General features: G+C 34.4%; 1 protein-coding gene across 6 annotated transcripts in view; it reads right to left on the bottom strand.

Moving 5' to 3' along the window:
• The window catches only part of EPHA6 (EPH receptor A6), a 932734-nt gene that overhangs the window by 87079 nt on the left and 820593 nt on the right, over nt 1-25062 (bottom strand). For all 6 annotated transcript variants that reach the window (XM_036916570.2, XM_036916571.2, XM_036916572.2 and 3 more), the window contains one exon: nt 19509-19718. In XM_036916570.2, coding sequence (XP_036772465.1) covers nt 19509-19718 — 210 coding nt within the window. The remainder of the gene's footprint in view (nt 1-19508; nt 19719-25062) is intronic.

The raw sequence follows: 25062 nt of genomic DNA, 5'->3' as shown, positions 1-25062 counted from the left end.
ATGACACCTAAAACATAAAGAGTGGAGGAGGATTAAGAAGGGAGAAAAAAAAGAACATTTAGATTGTATTTGAAATAGCATAATAAGTGAGTTAAATTAAACTGTTAGATAGTGAGGAAGCTTTCCTTGTACCTTTGGTAAGCACTAATGTAAAGTCTGCTATGGCAGTAAGTATATATGTATCGATAATCACCCTAAATGTAAATGGACTGAATGCACCAATCAAAAGACAAAGAGTCACAAAATGATAAAAAAAAGAAAGACCCATCTACAGGCTGCCTACAAGAGACTCACTTCAAAAGAAAAGACATACTCAGACTAAAAGTGAACGGATGGAAAAAGATATTTCATGCAAATAATAGGGAGAAAAAAGAAGGAATTGTAGTACTTATATCAGATAAAATAGATTTCAAAACAAAGAAAGCAACAAGAGACAGAGATGGACATTACATAATGACAAAGGGGTCAGTCCAACAAGTGGATATAACCATTAAAAATATCTATGTACCCAACACTGGAGCACCTAAATATGTGAAAAAAAATACTAACAAAATTAAAGAGGGATATAGAATGCAATGCATTCATTTTAGGAGATTTTAACACATGACTCACTCCAAAGGACAGATCAACCAGACATAAAATAAGTAAGGAGACAGAGGCACTTAACAATGCACTAGAACAGATGGACCTAACAGACATCTACAGAACACTCCACCCAAAAGCAGCAGAATACATATTCTTCTCAAGTGTACATGGAATGTCTAGCAGAATAGAACACACACAAGGCCACAAAACAACCTCCAGTAAATTAAAAAAGATTGAAATTGTGACAACCAACTTCTCAGACCACAAAGGTATGAAACTAGAAATAAATTATGGAAAGAAAACAAAAGATCCCACAAACACATGGTAGCTTAACAACATACTCCTAAATAATCAATGAATTAATCACCAAATAAGAATAGATCAAGCAATAAGGAGAAAAATGAATACAACAACTCAACACTCAAAATCTGTGGGATACAGTGAAGGCATTTCTAAGAGGATAAACACTGCAATACAGGCTTACCTCAAGAAAGAAGAGCAATCTCAAATGAAGAATCTAAACTCACAATTAAAGAAACTAAAAAAAAATTAAAAATGAGGCCCAAAGTCAGTAGGAGGGACATAATAAAGATCAGAGCAGAAATAAATAAAATTGAGAATAAAACAATAAAGAATCTATGAAACCAGAAGCTGGTTCTTTGGACAATAAACAAAATAGATAAACCCCTAACCAGACTTATCAAGAAAAAAAAGAGAGTGTACACACATACACAGAATCAGAAATGAGAAAGGGAAAATCACTTCAGATATCACACAAATACAAGAATTATTAGAGAATACTATGAAAAATTATATTCTAACAAATTGGAAAACTTAGAAGCAATGGACAACTTTCTAGAAAAAATGCAACCTCCAGGAAGAACCAGAAAACTTGAACAGAACAATTACCAGCAATAAAATTGAATTGAAGACCTAATACCCATCCTCCTAAAATTTTCCAAAATGTAGAAGAGGAGGGAATACTTCCAAACTCATTCTATGAGGTCAGCATCATTCTAATACCAAAAACAGGCAAAGACACCAAATAAAAAAAAAAAGAAAAAAATTACAGACCAATATCCCTGATGAACATAGATGCAAAAATACTCAACAAAATATTAGCAAACTGAATTCAAAAATACATCAAGAGGATCATACACCATGATCAAGTAGGATTTATTCCAGGGATGCAAGAATGGTACACTTTTCAAAAATCCATCAACATCATGCACCACATCAACAAAAAGAAGGACAAAAATCACATGATCATCTCAATAGATGCTGAAAAAGCATTTGACAAAATTCAAAATCCATTCATGATAAAAACTCTTAATAAAATGGGTATAGAAGGCAAGTACCTCGATATAATAAGGGTCATATACGACAAACCCACAGCCAACATCATACTTAACAGCAAAAAGCTGAAAGCTTTTTCTCAAAGATCAGGAACAAGACAAGGATGCCCACTCTCCCCACTTTTATTCAACATAGTAGTGGAGGTCCTAGCCACGGCAATCAGACAACACAAAGAAATAAAAGGCATCCAGATTGGTAAGGAAGCAGTTAAACTATCACTATTTGCAGTTGGCATGATATTATACACTGAAAACCCTAAAGTATCCACCAAAAAAACTACTAGAACTAACAATTGAATTCAGCAAAGTTGCAGGGTACAAAATTAAAACCCAGAAATTTGATGCATTCCTATATACTAACAATGACTTAGCAGAAAGAGAAATCAGGAAAACAACTCCATTTACAATTGCATCAAAAAGAATAAAATACCTAGGAATAAACCTAACCAAGAAGGTGAAAGACCTATACCCTGAAAACTACAAGATGCTCATGTGAGAAATTAAAGAGGACACTAATAAATGGAATTTCATCCCATGCTCTTGGGTAGGAAGAATTATTATTGTCACGATAGCCATCCTGCCTAGCAATCTAGAGATTTAGTGCAATCCCTATCAAAATGCCAACAGCATTCTTCAATAAACTAGAACAAGTAGTTCTGAAATTCACATGGAACCACAAAAGACCCTGAATAGCCAAAGCAATCCTGAGAAGGAAGAACAAAGCTGGGGGGATTATGCTCCCAGACTTAAAGCTCTACTACAAAGCCACAGTAATCAAAACAATTTGGTATTGGCACAAGAACAGACCCATAGATCAATGGAGCAGAATAGAGAGTCCAGATATAAACCTACACACATATGGCCAATTAATATATAATAAAGGAGCCATGGATATACAATGGGGAAATGACAGCCTCTTCAACAACTGGTGACAGCAAAACTGGAAAGTTAACATGTAAGAGAATGAAACTGGATTATTGTCTAACTCCATACACAAAAGTAAACTCAAAATGGATCAAAGACCTGAATGTAAGTCATGAAACCATAAAACTCATAGAGGAAAACATAAGCAAAAATCTCTTGAGTATAAACATGAGCAACTTTTTCCTGAACATATCTCCTCAAGCAAGGAAATAAAAGCAAAAATGAATAAATGTGACTATGTCAAAAGAAATGCTTCTGTATAGCAAAGGACAAAAAGGCAGAACAAAAAGGCATCCTACAGAATGGGGTAATATATTCACAAATGACTTATCTGATAAGGGGTTAACATTCCAAAATATATAATGAGCTTACATGGCTCAACACCCAAAAAACAAATAACCCAATTAATAAATGGGTGGAGGATTTGAACAGGCACTTCTCCAAGAAGAGATTCAGTTGGCCAACAGGCACATGAAAAGATGCTCGACATTGCTAATCATCAGGAAAATGCAAATTAAAACCACAATGAGATAATCACCTCCCACCAGTTAGGAAGGACAACATCAAAAAGAACAGAACAGCAAATGCTGGCAAGGATGTGGAGAAAGGGGAACCCTCCTACACTGCTGGTGGGAATGTAAATTGGTACAGTCACTATGGAAAGCAGTATGGAGGTTGCTCAAAAAACTAATAATAGAAACACCATTTGACCTAGGAATACCACTCCTAGGAATTTACCGTAAGAAAACAAGATCCGTGGTTCCAAAAGACATATGCACCCCTATGTTTATCACAGCACTATTTACAATAGCCAAGATATGGAAGCAACCTATGTGTCAGTAGATGAATGGTAAAGAAGAGGTGGTACATATATACAATGGAATATTATTCAGCCATAAAAAGAAAACAAATCCTACACTTGCAACAACATGGATAGAGCTATTGGGTATTATGCTCAGTGAAATAAGGCAGGCTGAGAAAGACAATTACCAAATGATTTCACTCATTTGTAGAATAAAACAACAAAGCAAAACTGATGGAGCAAAACAGGAGCTGACTCACAGTCTCCAAGAAGGGACTAGTGGTTACCAAGGGGAAGGGAGGGAGAAGGGGATTAAGGGACATTATAATTAGCACACTATATACATAATTAGCACAATATATACATAGGTCACAGGGAAGGCGGTATAACATGGCGAAGACAAGTAAATACTCAATAGCATCTTACTACACCGATAGACAGTAACTGCAATGGGGCAGGCAGGGGTGGACTTGTTATATGGGTGAATGTTGAAACCACAGTGATGCTCATGTGCAACCTTCGTAAGATTGTATACCAATGATACCTTTATTAAAAAATGTACATGTCTATCTCAGACAATATTAAACTAAGGAAAACAAATTTGTTCCTTGATTTCTAGAAACATTTTCAAATGTCCTGTGCCCCATTCGTTCACCACAAGGGGGCATACAGATTCATCATGACATTTTGGTAGCATTATTTGAAGATTTCAGGAAGGTTTTGTTTTGTTTTGTTTAATCATGCTTTTATGTCTCTTTTTTCGTCTTCAGCATGTGTACTTTTTATAAAGTGATCCCAATTCTATTGTGGTTTCTAGTTTTGAGTGTGGTGAATGAATTTCATTTTAGAACCAGAAGAGATAATCTAGGTCAAAACTCTAGAAATTGCAATTTCAGCAGTGTCTTCTATTTCCCACAAAGCATACTGGAGTTTAAGCATAACTTTATCATTTCCATGAACCCTTAAAGCCCATCAATTTAGAGATATTAAACATTCAATGGCACAATTTGAAATACAGTTAATTGTTTTATGACTGAGAAAAAAATCCAGCACCTGGGGCAACTAAATGACCTTGCTCTCTGAGAAAAGTTGTTCATATTTTGGCCACAGGTTACCATATATCACAGTTTAAAGTATTGTCACAAAATTTTACAGGTCTTTAAGTGCCCAGAGAGGAGCCCTTCAACCATTTGTATATCAGTCAATATTGTAGAAAAATAATCACCACAAATAATTGAAAGAGAAAACACTGCAGGAAGGTAGCAAAGTGGAAAATACTGAATCCATCAAAATAAGTGTAATACCAGAAAAAAAAATTCACATCAGAGCTAACAATTTCACTATTACCAACCATGTGCTACACTGAAAACTATTTTATCTGAGAAACTGAAATCAAAATACTGGGGCTACATCGAATACATATTTGAAGAATAATGTCATAGAAGTTATTAATTTTTGTTGCATGGGATGTTCGCTTATTAGTGTAACCACAACAACTCCAACTTCCTGTCACCCACACCCCTTCTCTTCCCTACTCTCCTTTCAGCTTCCCTGCTGTATTGACAAATTTTTGTCCTGCTTGTGACTTCTGTTTCATTTAATGATGGTTAAGGCTGGAGGAGGAAATTATTGGATATGTGTCTAGTTTGCATTAGAGAAGTTAATCAAGATAGGGTCCTGAGATAACTTGTTTCACAATCACCTGGGTGTTCATTAAATTCCAGATTTGCAGGTCATATGTTGCTACTCCTCCCCCAGACCTATTAATGAAAATGAATCTCTGGGCTGCAAAGTGGGACTCCGCATTTTAAATAAGTGTCTTAGGTAATCCTTATGCTGTTGTTTCAAAAGTGACTGCGATCCATATTTTAGCTTATTTATTATTTTATTGGTTATTATAACATTTCTGTAAAGTAGAGAGTGGACAGTTTTATTAATTTCATTCAAGATGTGGAAATTGAGGCCCAAGGATTTTAAATTAATGATCCATGTTTGTTCACTGAATTATAGCTAAAGTGAGGTTAAAATCAGAACTTCAAGTTTATAACCCATTGATTTTTCTACCATATTATGTCTATTTTGTGTTCTCCATTACTTAATGATTCCATATACATACAGGGCTATTGGAATGCCTTGATTATGAAACTCTATGGAGGTTAAAGTGAAGATAAAGATATAACAGTTTATCCCTTGACTTTGTTAGTTTTTATCTTATATAAGAGTACAACTTGGTTCTACTGAATTTATACATTTATTTTAATAGCAATTATTTTTAAAAGCAAATGTATTTGTAACTTAACTAAGAATCACTGCCAGAAAACTTTTCTAAAAGGAAAAAATAAGTCTCATCCTTTATAAAAATATATGCTATAAACACTTAGAATGTTGTCTTCCCTTAAAGAGATTTTACTTTTATAGCATACATGAAAGACAAACTTTTGAACCACTAAAAAGAAGAATGTAATGATTCTGTTTCTATAAAAGGAAGAAAATTAAGGACCAGAATGTGTTAGGACCTAAATTATGCAGTATATACAGGCAAGAGTAATCTGGAAAACATTATCTCTATGTATAATTCATTTAGCAGCTGCCTATTTGTGACAAATGTTATACACTGATTAAGAGCATGGTTAAACAACTGAATAATGTGCATGCTTCATGTAGCACCCTGCTCTTATTGCAAGTTTAAAGAAGCAAAAGTAGTTTCAGTGAAACTTTGTGTGTTTATGTTAATTTGAACAGGTCGTGATCTGAATATATAAAAATATTGATAGATCATGGACGCATTTAGAGTTGTTCCTTGCACAGAAGAGAGAAGCTCTAGGGAGAGTTTGGGGAAACTCTTTGTAGCCACCTTTTCAGTTTTCTTGTTTTGCTTTCTCACAATGAATCATGGCTGCAAATATTTGCCCTATGAAAATCTGCATGGTATGTAGCAAGATCAAGCCAACCAAGGGAGGGCTAGGTGAGAAAACAAAGTAAGAAGGGTAAAAAGTATTTATTTCTTAACAAGGATGCTGATACATTTTTATATGTTTAGAATTTAATAATATGTCTTTTAAAACACACTTCATGATTTTGTAGCTTTTGATCTCCTAGTGATAGTTTATAGGGTTAAAAAATCTGACGATTCAGGAATTTAATGAGAGGCTCTGAAGTGACGATGAGGAATAGGAATTGAATTTAAAACTGTTGAAGAATCTAAGGTTTCTTGGAATATTGCCCAGAATTCCATTTGAAAAATCAGTAATGATAATGTTCATTTCCTTAATCTCCTTATCTTTCACTTAAAAATAACTGTCGCCCAGTGAAATGACCTCCAGCCATCTTTTTGATTAGAGAAATGCATTAAAAAATCAAACAGACATGTTGTTTAGTCACTGATTAATACCAGGGAGAAGAAATTTTAAATAAACTGGTCAGAAAGATATCTTGGAACTCTGCCAGGAGCTGTGTCTATTTTAGTAACATACATTGTTTTCTTTCTCTTAACGTAAGAGTAAAATATTCATTGCAGAATAATTTAAAATGTTTGAAAAGCAAACAAAACATTTTGAGATAAGTTTGCATTTGTGATATATATCACTAAAAACACAGAGATCATTCTCTTTATATCTCATTCTTTTTTTTTGTTATCATTAATCTACAATTACATGAAGAACATTATGTTTACTAGGCTCCCCACTTCACCAAGTCCCCCCCACAAACCCCATCACAGTCCCTGTCCATCAGCATAGTAAAATGCTGTAGAATCACTACTTGTCTTCTCTGTGTTGTACAGCCCTCCCCATGCCCCACCCCACGATACATGCTAATCGTAATACCCCCTTTTTTTTTCCCCACCCTTATCCCTCCCTTCCCACCCATCCTCCCCAGTCCCTTTCCCTTTGGTAACTGTTAGTCCATTGTTGGATTCTGTGATTCTGCTGCTGGTTTGTTCCTTCAGTTTTTCTTTGTTCTTATACTCCACATATGAGTGAAATCATTTGGTACTTGTCTTTCTCTGCCTGGCTTATTTCACTCTTTAAGGACTTCCAATTACTGATATCCATTGCCTTTTGCATGGGTCTCAGGTGAGAGACAGCAGGGAGTTTGCGTATTATAGAGGAGAATTTGCAGTGGAAAGCATTGGAAGAGGAGAATTCAACTGTGTGACAGAGTATTTTCCAATAACATTGTTATTATTGCAACAGGTCATTGACAGTGTTTCTGATATAATAGTCAGGAGCACATTACTTATAGAACATATCCCCAGTCCCTCTATCACTCTTCATTTTTTGTATTACCAGCTTACACTAAGCTACCATAATTTCCTATTTAGGGTGGTGCAAATGAGTCTCTTAGCTATCTCCTTGACCCTCTGCAATTCATTCTCAACTTATCAGTCAGAGCTAACTCTTAAATTAAAGCACTTGTGTTATGTCATTATCTGCTTAAAATCTTCCAATTGTAGTTTGTAGTTAGAATAAATATCTTCTACTTTCCATGATTTTTTCTATAGGATCTGGCCCCTCTGTCCTCATTCCTACCATTCTCCCCTATATCTCAATGTGTCAACCATCCTGGCCTTATTCCTAGTCCTAAAATATGCCAAGCTGGTCCCTACCTTAGGATTTATATTTGCTTTTCCCTTAGTTTAGACGTTCTGGCTTCAGATCTTTCTTATAATTTCAGGTCTCATTTCAAATGCTACCTCATTAAAGAGTGATTTTGTCTGAAAAGTTGGTTGGTAGGGTTTCAATCTTTTTGGAATTTACTGAGGATCTTTTTGTGTCCTAGTATGTGGTCTATTCTGGAGAATGTTCCATGTGCACTTGAGAAGAATGTGTATTCTGTTGCTTTTGGATGTAGAGTTCTGTAGATGTCTATTAGGTCCATCTGTTCTAGTGTGTTGTTCAGTGCCTCTGTGTCCTTACTTATTTTCTGTCTGGTGGATCTGTCCTTTGGAGTGAGTGGTGTGTTGAAGTCTCCTAGAATGAATGCATTGCATTCTATTTCCTCCTTTAGTTCTATTAATATTTGTTTCAGGTATGTTGGTGCTCCTGTATTGGGTGCATATATATTTATAATGGTTATATCCTCTTGATGGACTGAGCCCTTTATCATTATGTAATGTCCTTCTTTGTCTTTTGTTACTTTCTTTATTTTGAAGTCTGTTTTGTCTGATACCAGAATTGCAACACCTGCTTTTTTCTCTCTGTTGTTTGCTTGAAATATCTTTTTCCATCCCTTGACTTTAAGTCTGTGCGCGTCTTTGGGTTTGAGGTGAGTCTCTTGTAAGCAGCATATGGATGGATCTTGCTTTTTTATCCATTCTATTACTCTGTGTCTTTTGATTGGTGCATTCAGTCCATTTACATTTAGGGTGATTATTGAAAGGTATGAATTTATTGCCATTGCAGGCTTTAAGTTTGTGGTTACCAAAGGTTTAGGGTTAGCTTCTTTACTATCTTACTGTCTAACTTAACTCGCTTGTTGAGCTATTATAAACACAGTCTGATGATTCTTTATTTCTCTCCCTTCTTATTCCTCCTCCTCCCTTCTTCATATGTTGGGTGTTTTGTTGTGTGCTCTTTTTAGGAGTGCTCCCATCTAGAGCAGTCCCTGTAGGATGCCCTGTAGAGGTGGTTTGTGGGAGGCAAATTCCCTCAACTTTTGCTTGTCTGGGAATTGTTTAATCCCTCCTTCATATTTAAATGATATTCGTGCTGGATACAGTAGTCTTGGTTCGAGGCCCTTCTGTTTCATTGCATTAAGTATATCATGCCATTCTCTTCTGGCCTGTAGGGTTTCTGTTGAGAAGTCTGATGATAGCCTGATGGGTTTTCCTTTGTAGGTAACCTTTTTTTTCTCTCTGGCTGCCTGTAATACTTTGTCCTTGTCTTTGATCTTTGCCATTTTAATTATTATGTGTCTTGGTGTTGCCCTCCTTGGATCCCTTGTCATGGGAGTTCTGTGTACCTCTGTGGTCTGAGAGGCCATTTCTTCCCCTAGTTTGGGGAAATTTTCAGCAATTATTTCTTCAAAGACATTTTCTATCCCCTTTTCTCTCTCTACTTCTTCTGAAATACCTATAATTCTTATGTTGTTTCTTTTCGATTGGTCACTCAGCTCTAAAGAGTGATTTTGTGATCATTCCTTTCAAGGTAGCTACTCAGTTTTAAATTTTTAATGTTTTAAATTATATATCCAGTATCTGTCACTATCAGAGATTGAGATTCCTTTTTTTAACTTTGTTTATTAGATCTTTATTCCTACCATATTCAAGACTGTAAGCTCAGTGAGAAAAGCTTGTTTACTGGAATGTCTCCATTGTCCAGAACAGTGTCTGGTACATAGTAGGGCCTTCATACACATGTCATATAAAATCTCAGATTATAATTGTAAGATAAATTTTAGCCAAAATAAGCAGGTGATGAGAGGCAACAAAGGGCCAGGCAGTTTATTTGAGTGCAATTCTCGGGTGATGTTCTTCAGTCTGAAACACAGGCCAGGGAAGTCACACCTGGTTAGGGAGGTGGGGGCTTATAAGGGGTTAGGAGGGGGAGGAGTGGGCAAGCTATCCTAGGTGGCGTGGAGAGGTATGATTGGCTAAAGGTGACATAATAGACAGCTAGAAACTTTTTTCCTTCCAAGAGGGAGGAGGCTGACATCTGGGTCTTAGTTGGCACATCAGAAGGATGGAATTCAGGAAGAGCTGTCCCCTTTCCATATAAGGCACGGACTTTGGGGTCTGGACTGTTCTCCTTTTATGGTATCTCTCTGTTCTGTTTGCATGTCCTTGTTTTTCCTTCCTCCAGCCTAACAATAATTACACATTTAATAGCATGATGATTTAATGTTGGCCTTATCCCCAGGTTCTAAGCACTTTTATCTATATTATCTGACTTGTAGCCTAATACTACTACTAAATATAGGTTAAATGAATAAATTATGATTATTGCATCATCAAAATAACATATTTACAGTCTGCTTAGAAATCTAGCCAGTTTGTATGACTGAGGTGATATTTTACTTAAACTCTTCACTTTGTCATTTTTCTATTTACATTGTCTATTAATATGTTTATTTTCTATGTTGAATACTGCATCAGAAAGTCTTCATATACAAGTCATAAAGACATAGATGCCCACTTCTCAGGTGTTCAAGTAATTAAATTTTAAACAAGTCACTGGAGAAAGTAGTTTCTGTACTGATGCAGAAGCTCAACAATTTCATCAGAGAAGCAGGCTGTTTTGATCTTCCTACTTGGCCATCCTCAGCATTGGGTTTGTCTCCTTAAGCTGGTGGCCTCATGACTGAAAGATGGCTGTCACAGCTGCAAGTGCTATGTCCTTCCAATACTACATGCAAGGCAATAAAGAAAAGAAATGGCCAGTAGTAGAAAGCTGTCTTTTCAAGTCTATTTCTGGTAGACCTCAAATAGAAATTTTTCCAAAATTGCCAGTCTAACTCCCCTTTACTTTTAAGTGACCAAAATGTAAAAATTTAATTGTCAAAGGAGAATGGCATAAATACAACTGGCTTATCTAAATAGTGATTTATTTCTTGGACTTGAGCTCATGACAACATCTGAATTTAAATATTTTATTAGCAAGGAAGAGATGACAGGAGGATTGGGAAGGCAGCTAACAGGGTCTGCCACAAGTAGCATAAATAACTGATAACCTTTTTTAATTTATCCGTCACTGATGTGAAGCTCTTTACTCTGGAAATAAGCAAGCTTTCCTTTGGAGCTTTCAGGCGATTTATCCTGCATATATAATGCTTTTCTTTCCAGTTTTTTATTGTCAACAGAACAAAAGGATCTTTCAACATTAGAGATGAAACTTGCAATCAAGCATTGGTAATGACCTAATTTCTTCAGGTGGCATCTCTGAAAGTCTAGGTCTAAATTCAGCAGCTTTGTGTTCATCATCTCACTTTGTCTCTTTTCTACACAAGCAAGATGGGCCAGTGAGCATTGCGCTTTCTGCTTGCTGCACATCCACTGATTTATCTTTTCCAGTAAATCAGTTCAGCTGGGTTTGTTCTAAAGTCAATGGGAGCAGGGCGAGTAAGTCTGCATTAGACAGCATTTCATTGGATGCTGCTAACACAAAAACAACAGCACTTGGTATTTTCTGTGGTTCTTGGATAATCATCAAGGTGTCTGCCGACTATGTTGAAAAATGACTGGCATTTGATTATTCCTCGTTAATTAGCATTTAGGTTACAAGAACTGGATATATTTCAAATGTTTGAAGGTACTAAAAAATTACATATTATGTGATTTTATGAACCATTTGGTTTGGGTCTTATCTATGCTGTAAGCATCCTTTTGTGCTCAAAGCATTTGGTAGGATGTTTCACAAAGAGCTTAAAACAGAATTATTTCTGTTTGTGAATGTCCTGATTGTTAAAAGTGCTTCAATGTCTGTTGCATTTGCTGCTTTTTATTGCAATTTTTTCATCTTTTTATGATGCATTACAGATTGTTTTGGATTTACTCATTGGGTGGGTTGCAACTAATACTGATATCAAACAAGAAATAAATGTTCTTTTATTGGAAATAATGTTCTTACAGTTTCAATCACTTCTTTCCACCTTCTTATTGGTGTAATTATCAGCAATTGATTAAGCAGCTATTAAGTAGTGTATTACTTAGGTGCTGGAAAGTTTCCAAAGTGTAAAAGGTAAATCACCTGTTCTCCAGGGTTTTAACAAATCTAAAGGGATTCATTACTTCAGAAAAAATTCGTTGTAGGTCACACATCAAACCTTGAGTGCTGAACAGAAAGTCAGAGTTTCTCAGTAGGTCTCTCATCTCCAGTAATGCCCTCCCTGATCTAAAGACTCAGGGTCCTTTCTTTAAAACGCATATGAAAAAACACAGGACTTGTACCAACAAAGGGCTTGTTTTTATACATGTTTTGCACAAATGACTAATGTTAAGTTTTTCTGAAGTATGGTTTGGCTTCTTAATAGTATGTGTGACTGAGCTAGATGGCTCTGTCTTTCTTCATATTTCTGATAGCACTGTTTGTTCAGTCCTTGTCTTCTCTGTATATGACAACCTTCAAATCTTTTTCATTTGTTTTACTACAAAGAGCTCTGTAATGATCATAAACTACTGTTATCTAAGATTTTTTTCAGTGATGAGGCTTTTTCAGGAAATGATCCCTTAGATATTAATTTCCTCTGGTATTGTTGATTCCTACTCCCATCTTATGTTCAAGATATGTCATTGACCATTCACCCAGGTAGTACATTTCAAAGACGTTTTGTGCCCTTCTGATACCACCATCCCAGACAACTCCCACTGGGGCTTGGGTCTCAGCCTGTGATCCAAGCTGGTGTATGCGGCATTAATTGCTTGGACAGTAATTGAATATTCTCCCTTTGCATTTGACATTTTCTTCCTGGTTAGCATAAAGTTTTTTGCCCATTCATAGCCATTGTTTGGATTTTCTTCCTGGCATTTGGCTCAAAGTGTGCAGATACTCATTTCTGACAATATAACCTTTATACGTTAGAACATTAGAATTTCCTTTACAAAACATTTATATTGACAAAGGTAAATAAAAAACTGTCAGATTTTCTTCTCATGAATCAGTTCACCAAAACTTGCTGGTTCGACGGTACTTTTTTCCTTTGAAATTAGGAAGTCTAATTTTGGCCCACTGATTTCTTCATCTTCAGCTAATTATAATGATTTATATATTTGATTGATTTTGATCGACTGCTATCATACAAACACACTCAAGTGAGAACTGTGGTTTTAAAAGAGTCATTTGTTGTTTTTCCCAAATGGCATAGCTCCTTTCTTAGTGATAAATTTGGTTCTTCCCACCAGGATTTTATTATTTTTCATTCTCCCAAGCTTTATTTGTTCTCCACCTTTTCACTGAAAATGAGGTTATTTAAATCTTCACATTACAGTATTCTAGTAAGATTGCTATTTTTTTCACTTTTTTTCATTTATACTCAGGCTGCTGAATTTACATTTGCCTAGAATAAACTGTCATTTTCCTTAATTTTCAGTGAATTCTGTGCAGGAGCCTGTTCCTATATTCAATTTATGTCGCTATATAACTTCTCTGGGGCTTGCGGGTTTCATGGTCCTCTACTGTAGGGTCTGCCTTTGTGCTTGAAGCTGTCAAGCCCCTTCATTTTTAGCTTGGCTAAATTCTTAAGAAACAATTGTAGTAAAAGTCACTCTTCATGTTCTGCCTGGTTTACCTAGGGTAGACTGAGTTAATGATGCATTTTACCAAATGTATCTTCGCACAGGAGCCCTCCACCATCAGCAACTTGATAGAAAATACTGTGGTAGGATCTCAAAGAATGGTTTTATTTTTCAAAATCCAAGAAATCAGAAATATTTCTCAGTGGAATTCCTTTTATTCAGTATCCCTTATTATATATTAAATGATTTTAAATGAAGCATTTAAAAATTTCTTTCTACTTGACTTTTTATAGTAACTTTTATTCCACAGAGACAAAAATGAGTTCTGAGTATGTTCTACTAGCAGGCTAAGCATGATCTATGCAAATCTCAGTTACTCATGTTAAAATCAAATACTTAAGGGCAGAATAGTGATTGATCCAATAGTTGACTGATCAAAAATAAGTTAAGCTTACTTTTATAAAAAATATTTATTCTTAAAGCTGGACATGCCTCAAGATTTAAAAATTCATGTCAAAAAGTCAAGTCAATTTATAATTAGGGAAAGGAGGAAGGCTGCTCTGATCTCCTCCCAGTATTAGAACACATGCAGATATGTCCCCATCATGTTGCTCCGTCATGGGCTAGAAGTGCTCCATGTTGGGTACAAACCAGGCCTTCTTAGATTGGTAGGAGATTTGACTTTTCCCTGTCTTTTGTATGGGATAGGTTAAGAGTTGGAGCTTGGAAGAGGTCTTATGAATGCAAAGTAAACAGAATTAAGATGTTAACATGATTGTGACTGTGTATGTGATGTCAATAATGAGGCTCTGTATTTCAACTAAGAATATGCTTCTATGGACTTGCTGTCAAAAAAACAAAAATTTGCCTTGGTTAATACAAAATGAACACAACTGAAAGTTAAAATCAAGGAATCTTAGAATTTTTAGCAGATGTGATAAAATGACGATTTTGTTTTGATCTTTAAAGTACGAAAGGCGTTACTCATTATAATTAAAATAAGTTCTGAACAGTAGCTGTCACTATATTTTAAATAAAACTTATCCCTTAAAACAGGTAAGTATGAGTCATAGTATATCCTTTAATGTTTTTTTTTTCAGGTACATAGGACCTATTTTCATAACAGAGAGCAAACAGTCTTAACATTTTCAATGTAAGTTTGAGACTAATTGCTTAGCAATATTTAAATGAGTGTCCCTCCTCTGTAATTGGATGTAAAAGAGTTGTCCACATGGACATGTGTGAAGATTCTGAAAAGGAAGAGTTTTCTAAGCACCTAAACTACAAGCAGACAGGAGATCAGGTAAGCAAATGAGAACAATCCAAACTTAGTAGATTTCATGACATTAAGTTAGCCACATATTACTAACTGTTCACATATCACTACATATAGTCATAATCATTCACCAACGTCTCCTCACTAAGTGCCTGGTAAACGCTTCACAGAATTTGCACGTGAAAGCAAAGCCTCAGTCCTTGGCTAGATCCTCTTTTTGAGCATTTTTTCCCCTTTCTGGCTCTCATACATAATGTACATTTATTGGTTTTCATGCAGTTACCAGTTTCTAAGGTCCCTTGGCAAAAGGTTGCAGTGTTAGTACAGCGCTTATCCGAAAAGTGCCTTACTGTTTCTGCTGTTCACACCGCATTGCCCACTCCTGGAGTCTGCTTATCTGCTGGCGTATCATGCTTTACTCTGTTTGGTTCCTTATGGTGCTCCCTCTGTATAGCCATTTATATGCTCTCAAGCATCCCTTTTTCTTTCTTTCTTTCTCTCTCTCTCTTTTCTTTGGGGGAAGGGAGGTTATTGACCTTCCAAGGAATAGAGCCTTAAGTATGGTAGCTTCATAATAAGCTGTATCAAGTACATGTTAAATGAATAAGTCTTAGACTTGAAGCAGGACAGCCAAAATACTCTTAAATTGTAAGAAGAAATGCTAGAATTTCTACTTATGTTTAGTTATAAATCTCACCCTTTCATTATTTTAATGTATTTCATAATGTAGATAATGTGTCCTTATATATTAAATGTTATTGTGTCTTCTAACTAAGGTGTTAAAGGACTCACTGTTGGCAGAATAATCTGTCTTGTCACATCTCTTTCTGATCCGGCCACTCTGGCTCCAGTTGCCGTTCTGCTCATCTGCTTCATGCTGATCCGTTCAGTACTACAGCCAGTACTGGGTCACACTGGCCACTCTACCTTTCCAACTTATCTTTTAAATCAGTTCTCACTGCTCTTTGCTATGATTTGTAGCTCTCTAAATTAGCAGTCATCATGAAAAATGTCTGCCCCCGTTTTGAATAGGAAGGGATAGTTTCCATGTAGCATAGCATTCTGAGAATTTTTTCTTGAAGATTCCAAAAAAAAGAAATCTTTGTCAATGATGTCTTCCTATTTTAAAAACCCTTCACAAGCCCCCTTTCCCTCCAACTCCTTCCTAATGCAGATTATGAAACCATTTATATATAATGAAGAAATAGCAATTATACAGCGAAAGAAAAAAATAAAAATCATTTAAAATAAAAGATACATTCTATAAGGGTTATATACAGATAAAACTTTAAAAAATGGAATCATGTTAAAATAATACATTAAGGGACCTTGCTTTTTAAAGTTATTTTCATGTAATTGTTTTTATAAAAACAAGAATCATTTTCATATAAATGAAATTTATTCTTCTGTATTATACCAGGCTTACTTGAATTGAAGTTATATCTTCACTAAGCAGTAAAGTTTTCTAAACAACTCATTCTTTTTAATAGGAAATACAAAAAGTATTTGTGGCCTAATGTATTTATATAAAGTCCTAAAAAAAATTTCAAAAAAATGTCAATGCTCAATCTAGCATTATCTTGATGGCTTTGAGACAGAGTACCTGAGACCTTTTGTTATAATTTTGCTTTGGAATCTAATAATATTAGTCAGGCCATCTCTAACAGGGATTCTACGGTTTGATTAATAACATCTCCATTCAACTAGTTGTTCAATCTAGAAATATTGTTGTCATTTTAAATCCTTCTTCTTTCTTATAATTCATATCTAGTTACTGAGTCTCATAAACTGTACATTCATAACAATTTTCAGTTCTCTCCTCTTCTCTTTATTCCAGCTGCCACTGCCCTAATTAAAGCCACGTGGCCTTTCTGGTCTATAGCAAAAATACCCTAACTGGTCTCCCAGTTACCAGTACTCCTGTACTTCAGTCCTTTCTTCATACTGTTGACAATAATATCTTCCAAGACTTGCATATAATTTGTTATGCCCCTATTTTAATTTAATCAGTATTATTCCCTTAAACCAATCCCTTACTTGCTACAGAAATACCTTCAAATTTCTTGAAGTGCCACCCAACTACCTTCACAATTAAGGGCCCTTCCACTGCTCCTCATCCCCATTCCAAACTGTCTACATTTCTATGAACATGCCGTTCACTTCGCTAAATTTCCACATCTTTTTCTCTTCTGTTTGTTTCCTCTGTCTAGACATTTTCCCCTCAACAGTGTGCCTAATGAAAAAATTTTAATATTTAGTTCAAATATAACCTTTTTGTGAAGCTTTCTCCAAACCTCTGGTATTTGGTACATTCATATTTCTTCTTCAGACCTTTATGACAGTGCTAATGCACTGAATAGCAAGAAAGCATAGGTGTGCCTACCGCTACCTTGTAAAAGGGTAAGCTCTTTGAAAGCAAGAGTTCTGCTATTTCAATGAATGTCCATGGTCATTATAAAGTCAAATAATCAGTGTATGATATTTTGCACCCTGGGATCCTCTAAGAAGCTAGGTGTTTCAGAGATTTTTGTTTTTAAAAGTGCTTTATATCATTTAATTGATACCTCTTAAATTCTGAGACTTATTTCTTAATTGACATACTCTATAGCCTTGAAGAGGTACTTTTTGAGTTTCAATATTCTAGTTACATAATTTGATGTTAATTCCGTAGTCACATTGAAATTAAAATAGCACTGTGCCAGGCCTCTCAGTCTCTATAATCATATATAATAGAAAAACATGCCTGGAATTTGGATGTCAAATCTGATCCAACAAAACCTATATTGGCTTCAAAATTTGTGTCACCCTACCAATTTTATTTTATTAATGTCTTAAATTTAGTTATGAGCTTTCTGTTTTAAAAAGGAGTTAAAATATTATTTAATAAGGGATTTCAATTTTATCTATATAGGCATATAAAGAGTCTAGTAGTTATTTCCTATTTTACTCTTTATATCTGTTGTTTTATTTTTTTAGTAGATCATATTTGTTGCAATTTTTATAAATATTATGCTGCATACTATTTATGTAGTCATTTTAAACACTCTTCTCCAAGGCTGGAAATAGTATGCATAATAAAAAATCTTATATGCATTATTCTATAACTTGAAAAGTTGCTTCAGTATACATTTATGAAAACAAAATAGATGATAATTAAGGCCTTGAAAAAGGAATTGTGATATTTTCCAATTAGAAAATGTAGTTGAAAATATTGCTTTTTCTAAAATGAACAATTTATTTTCAGACTTGATAGACTTACTCTTATGAAGCTTTTTCATAAAATTAAAAGATTAATAGATACTGGTACCTTATATATGAGACTCAGAGATATTAATTTATTTTTCCTTAGAATTGTATTTGTTTGTTGAAGAAATTAGTGAAAATATGATCAATAAATTAATACAAAGCATTTCTACAAATCAAACAGAGTAAGGGTGTAACATGTTTCATTCATATTATTAGATTTGCATCCATTCTAGAATCATTGGATACAGTGAAATTTCCAAGGAAATCTCATAGAAAATGAAATAAAAGCAGGCTAAATAATGGATGTGACTCTTAAAATAATGTGAAAAAAAGAAGAGAATAAAAACATCTTGAATTATAGTTTTCCAGATTTATTTTTCATTGAAGCTGACTGTCAAATAGTTAATGGTGAAGATTTTGTTTAAAAAATAACTGAATATATATAATTTTATAAATTATTAGCTTTAAGATCACTGAAGAGAGACTTTGAGACTGAACCTCTTGAAATAATGACCAAATTGATGAGTGGGATGAATAGATTTGGGTCATTCATAAATGCTTAAACTATTTGTGAGTTGAGATCATGTAATTTAAAGATGATAGTTTGGTTCTTAACATCTTAGCTTTTTATTTTTGCTCATATTTTCCCCAAGTATCATTCAGAAAAAGATTGAGAGTGTACTTATACATCTTCAGAGAACCTATATTGTTCATTTTTAAGTGTGACCAGATCATTTCATAACATTTCCTGCAAGGAAAAGGAAAAGGTCATTTCATAACCACTGGTTCTTCACTATGACTTAACTGATTGCACTGTTGCCCTACACAGAACTCCATTTAAAGGAGGTAAGCAGTGACACATCAAAAATACCTCAGGCAAAGGCAGAATTGTTGTGAGGGGAGTCATGATATGGACCTCAAGCATGATGTTAAAGTCCCAGTTCAATGGAAGAAAGTCAAATACAAGGATTTTTGTATTTTTTAACTAGGCACTCAGATAAGGCAAATACTTCTCAATTAAATAATGATGTTAAATTTGAAAAACAACAAATAAGAGCAGAACAATTAGGAAAACAAAAACAGAATTACTCAAACAAGATTGAAAACAGTAAGAGTAAATAAACTAAATTGGAAAAGAACATGAAAACTTACAGTTGTTGTATAAGCAGCTTCTGGATCATCTTCCAGCACCCGGGAGAGACCAAAATCAGAAACTTTGCAAACTAAGTTGCTGTTGACCAATATATTTCTTGCTGCTAGATCCCGATGAACATAACCCATATCGGAAAGATACTTCATTCCTGATGCAATGCCTCGGAGCATACCGACCAACTGGATGACTGTGAAGTGGCCATCATGTTTCTGAAAGAGAATCGTAATCGTTTACGTTGATTTTAATGTCACGTGTATGCATATATGCTGCATGTGTACACTAAATAAAATCCTTGAGTTACTTTTATTTGATCCAATGAATATAAGCATCAATTCTGCTGACTGTTGACTATGCTCATAATGAAATGTAAGAATTTGTTTGACATTCAAAGGAAAGGAAAATCTATCTGGAAACAATGAAGGAAAACAAAGGACTGAAGGGGACCAACCCAAAACTTCTGGAAAAAAGATTACAAAAACTTTAAGTAACAAGAGGGAACAGAGGTAAAAAATGATAATAGCAATGGCTACCAAGAATATAGAATTCACTTTGCGTAGCTGTGAGCTCTGAACCAGCTGTTCAGGTGGCACAAGGACAACAAAACCTAGAATTGGGTAAAAGCTGTGTGATAGTTGGACATGCAGTAAAAAATTATCACTCAGGAAAAAGAAAAATTGATTGCATAGGCAAGAAACAAGTTTAGGGAAGCTGCAGGAGAAGGATAAAAACACAGGCAAACTATTAAATAACTATATTTTCCCATTCTTTTATTGTACAGCAAATAGAAAGGAGGCTGTTGGCAAGTAACTGCAAACAGTTAATGTAGCTCCCAGTTGTGAAGATCAAATGAAATAATATTAGTAACAAGCTAGGACCAATACTGGTATGTAATTGTCAATCCCTTGACTACTAATTCCTTTCACTTTGATTTAAAAATGATATGCTTTTTTAAAAACGGTAAAAAAAACAATTATGATCCATGCAAAATGTGTGCACCAACAAAACCAGATACAAATAGTACCTTAGAAATGGAGAGAAAATAAAAATAAAAATACTCTAAGTTTGAAAAATATGTGTATTTCTCTGTTTAGTTATTTGGAGATTATTGTCTTTAGTGGAGTTTTAGAGAAACAAAATATTCTCAAATTGGTTTTATATATCAGGTAACATTTATGTATGAATGATGTTAAAATGAATATCTAGTAAGGGACTATAGGGCTATAATACCTTATGTTTTTGTGGTTATTATACAGAAGCATAAATAATAGTATCTTAAAACTTGCAAAGGTGAAAAATTTTCATGTATATCTGATTTAAAACTATACAGTAGTTTAACACAGGGATGATATGAGCATATCACAGTGACACAGTCTCCTACACAATGATTCATTGGTCAGTTAGATGAAAAAGTTTATACTACAAATAAAATAAACTTTGTCTTACTATATCAACTTATCTTCCTGAGAGCTCTCTGACAATATCTCCCAACTCAAGTGCAGGGTAAGGAAAAGAACTCTCTTTTAAAAGAAACATTCTATAGCAAGAGTATCTATTTAAGCAGACTCTTCTGTATAATTAATGTATAAAAGACAATCTAGCAAAGAAAATGTTTGGTGTTATTAGCTCTTCATGTTTCTAATCCATCTTCTTAGACAGTGAACAATTAGTTGAAACCTGCCTCTTCTATCATGTACCCTACTACTGCTCCTCTATCAAGAATCTCAAAGCCTTGGAGTAGAATTGAAAGCGCAAATTCTTTTGGCCTAGAAATGACTACACTGAATTTAAAGATTTGGTTCTTTTACCTATTATAAAATGAAATTGCCTGGTATCATAGCTCTTGTCAATGTAGAAATGTTAATGGATCAACTGAAAACCAAGGAATGCCTCAGTTTTCTTATCTGTTCAAAGAGAATAGAATAATCTAACTCGAGTTGTAGTGACAATTTCATATGAAACACATAGTACAGCCTCTGATTTATTTTAATTAAAGCTACTATTTAATAAAACTTGTTTTTATTATATGTAGTTTTTGTAATTTTAATGAGTCAGAAAATTCCTCTCTCCCTTTCCTGAAAAATCAGTCAGTAACATAAACTCTTACATCATGAAGAGAAATAATTGCTTAACACCAGGTTGAAATTTAATTATCCTATCTATTTCAAGGGTGGCACAAAATACCATGTCATGCCTTTTTTTAGAAAAGCCTTTATTTTCTTTGAGACATTTTAGGTTCACAGAAAAATTAAAAGGAAAGTACAGAAATTTCCCATACATCCTCTGCCCCCACAAATGCGTAACTTCCCCCATTAAGAACATCCCTCACTAGAGTCATATATTTGTTATAACTGATGATCCTATACTGACACACATTATTACCACCCAAAGCCCATAATTTACATTAGGGTTCATTCTTGGTGTGTATTCTTCAGGTTTAGGCAAATTTATAACGACATTATACTATCCTGTAGTGTATTTTCACTGCCCTAAAAATTCCCAGGGCTCCACCTATTGATACCCTCTATCTCCAACCCTGGCAGCCACTGATCTTTTCACTTCCTTCATAGTTTTGTCTTTTCCATAATGTCATATAGTAGAATCATACAATATGTAATCTTTTCAGATTGGCTTCTTAGACTTAGTGATACGACTTTAAGTTTCCTCCATGTCTTTTCATGGCTTGATAGCTCATTTCTTTTTAGTGCTAAATAATGTCCCATTGTCTGGATATACCAGAGTTCATTTATCCATTCACCTACTGAAGAATATCTTGTTTCCAAGTTTTGACAATTATAAATGAAGCTACTATAAACATTTGTGTTTATAGCAGTTTATAGCTGTAGGCTTTTATGTGGACACGTTTTCAACTCCTCTGGGTAAATACCAAGGAGGGTGATAGCTGTAACATCTAGTAAAAGTATGTTTAGTTTTGTAAGAAATTGCCTAATGATCTTCCAAAGTGACTGTACCATTCTGTATTCCCACAAGCAATGAAGGAGCATTCCTGATGCTCCACATTCTCATCAGCATTTGGTATTGTCAGTATTACTGAGTTTGGCCATTCTAATAGGTGCATATTGAATGTTTCTTGTTTCAATTTGCATTTCCCTGATGACACATGATCTTTCCATGTGCTTATTAGGCAACTGTATAACATCTTTGGTGAGGTATCTGTTAAGGCCTTTAGTCCATTTTTTAATTGGGTTATTTTCTTATTGCTGAGTTTTAACAGTTCTTTTTATATTTTAGATAATATTCCTTTTTTGGATGTGTCTTTGGCAAATATTTCCCCCCAGTCTGTGGCTTGTCTTCTCATTCTCTTGACATTGCCTTTTGAAGAGCAGAAGTTCTAAATTTTAATGAAGTCCAGCTTATCAAATATTTCTTTCTTGGATTGTGCCTTTAATGTTGTATCTAAAAAATCATTGCCATACCCAATATCACCTAGGCTTTCACATCTGTTATCTTCTAGGAATTTCATGATTTTGCATTTTACATTTAGATCTGCTATCCATTTTGAGGTTTTTTTTTCTTTTGGTGAAGGGTGTAAGGATCTGTGTTTATATTCATTTTTTTCTTTGCATTTGTACATGTGGATATCCAGTCGTTCTAACACCATTTGCTGAAAAGACTGCTTCATGGAATTGCCTTCGTTTCTTTGTCAAAGACCAGCTGACCATGTTTAGTATAGGCTATTTATTCTGTTCCTTTGATCTCTTTGTCTATTCTTTCACCATACCACACTCTCAAGATTGCTGTAACTTTAGAATAAATCTTGATGTCAAGTAATATCAATCCGCTAACTTTGTTCTGTTCCTTCAATTCTGTATTAGCCACTCTGAGTCTTTTGCCTCTACATATAACTTTAGAATCAGATTGTTGATATTTGCAAAATAATTTACTGGGATTTTGATTGGGATTACACTGAAATTACAGATAAAGTTAGGAAGTAGTGACATCTTAACAATATTGTGTTTCCCTACCCATGAACATGGAGTATTTCATCTCCCCATTTATTTAGTTCTTCTTTGATTTCATTTATCAGGTTTTGTAGTTTTCCTCATATATATCTTATACATATAAGATTTATACCTAAGTATTTCATTTTTTGGGTGCTATTGTAAATGATATTGTGTTTTATATTTCTAATTCAACTTTTTCATTGCTGGTATACAGGAAAGCAATTGATTTTTGTATATTAAACTTGTGTCCTGAAGGCTTACTATAATTGCTTATTAGTCAATTTTTTGTCAGTTTTTAAGATTTTCTACATAGATGATCATGTCATCTGTGAAGAAAGTTTTATTTCTTCCTTTCTGGTGTCACTTTTTATTTCCTTTTCTTGTGTTATTACATTATCTAGGAATTCCAGTATAATGTTAAAAAAGACATGAGAGGCAACATCTTTGACTTGTTCCTGATCTTAGTGAGACAGCTTCAAGTTTTTCACCACTAAGTATGATGTTAGCTTTAGGTTTTCTTGTACACAGCCTTTCTCAAGGTTAGGAACTGCCTACAACCCTCAATTCCTAGTTTACTGAGAATTTTTGTCATGAATTGGTGTGAGATTTTGTCCAGTGCTTTTCTTCATCTATTGATATGATCATGTGAGTTTTCATTTTTGGTCATTTGATGTGATAGATGACATTAATTGATTTTCAAAATCTGAACCAGTCTTGCATACCTGAGATCAATTTCAGTTGGTTGGTATATAATCCTTTTATACAGTGTTAGCTTCAATTTGCTAATATTTCATTCCAAGTTATGTTTTAACAGCTTTATTGAGATATAATCACATACTATACAATTTTTACTGTTAAAGTATACAGCTTTATAGTGCATTCACAGAACTGTGTAATCATCATAATCATTTTAGAATATTTTCATCATTCCCCCAAAAACTTTTTGCAATATAAAAGTAGTTATTATCTCTGTTTTATAGATGGTCAAACTGAAGGACAAAGGGATTTAATAACTTAGGAACTGGTGGAGTCATGATTTGAATCAAGCAGTCTAATTTCAGAGCCTGTATTCACTTAACAGAATTTTCTGAAAAAGAGTTAGCCCAAACTCTGCCGTAAAAACATGGTCTGGAATAGTTTGTGTGGCATAATTTGGCTTAATAAAGCAAGGTATAAAGGAACTCTGAGACCATTAGCCAAAAACAAATAAACATTCTAGATGAATCAACAAATGAGGATCTACTTATCTATGTCTGGCTGAGAGGAACAGTTTCATTTATTCATACATGACATTTGTTACAAATATTTTTCTCTGCAAATGATGTAATGCTTTCCTTCAAACAAAGTTTATATTTCTTTTTCTAGTTCTTGTCAACACTGCTTCCTCAAGTGTGGTTTAGCACATACTGGTTTTCTTAAATATGGTGAATGATAAATAATGGTTACTGAATTAAATAACGTTTGATACTATCTTGTGGTACAGTGGTTGCTACTGCAATATTATTCCTATTGTCTTGTATTAAAAAGACTGTTTTCTTAAGGTAGGACACAGGTTTTCTCCATTTTATGTGACACTCTATCACAGCATCCA

The sequence above is a fragment of the Manis pentadactyla genome, chromosome 1 (assembly GCF_030020395.1).
Source record: "Manis pentadactyla isolate mManPen7 chromosome 1, mManPen7.hap1, whole genome shotgun sequence".
Lineage (NCBI taxonomy): Eukaryota > Metazoa > Chordata > Mammalia > Pholidota > Manidae > Manis > Manis pentadactyla.
Note: the sequence above shows the minus strand (reverse complement) of the source record. Positions and strands in the feature narration are given on the sequence as shown.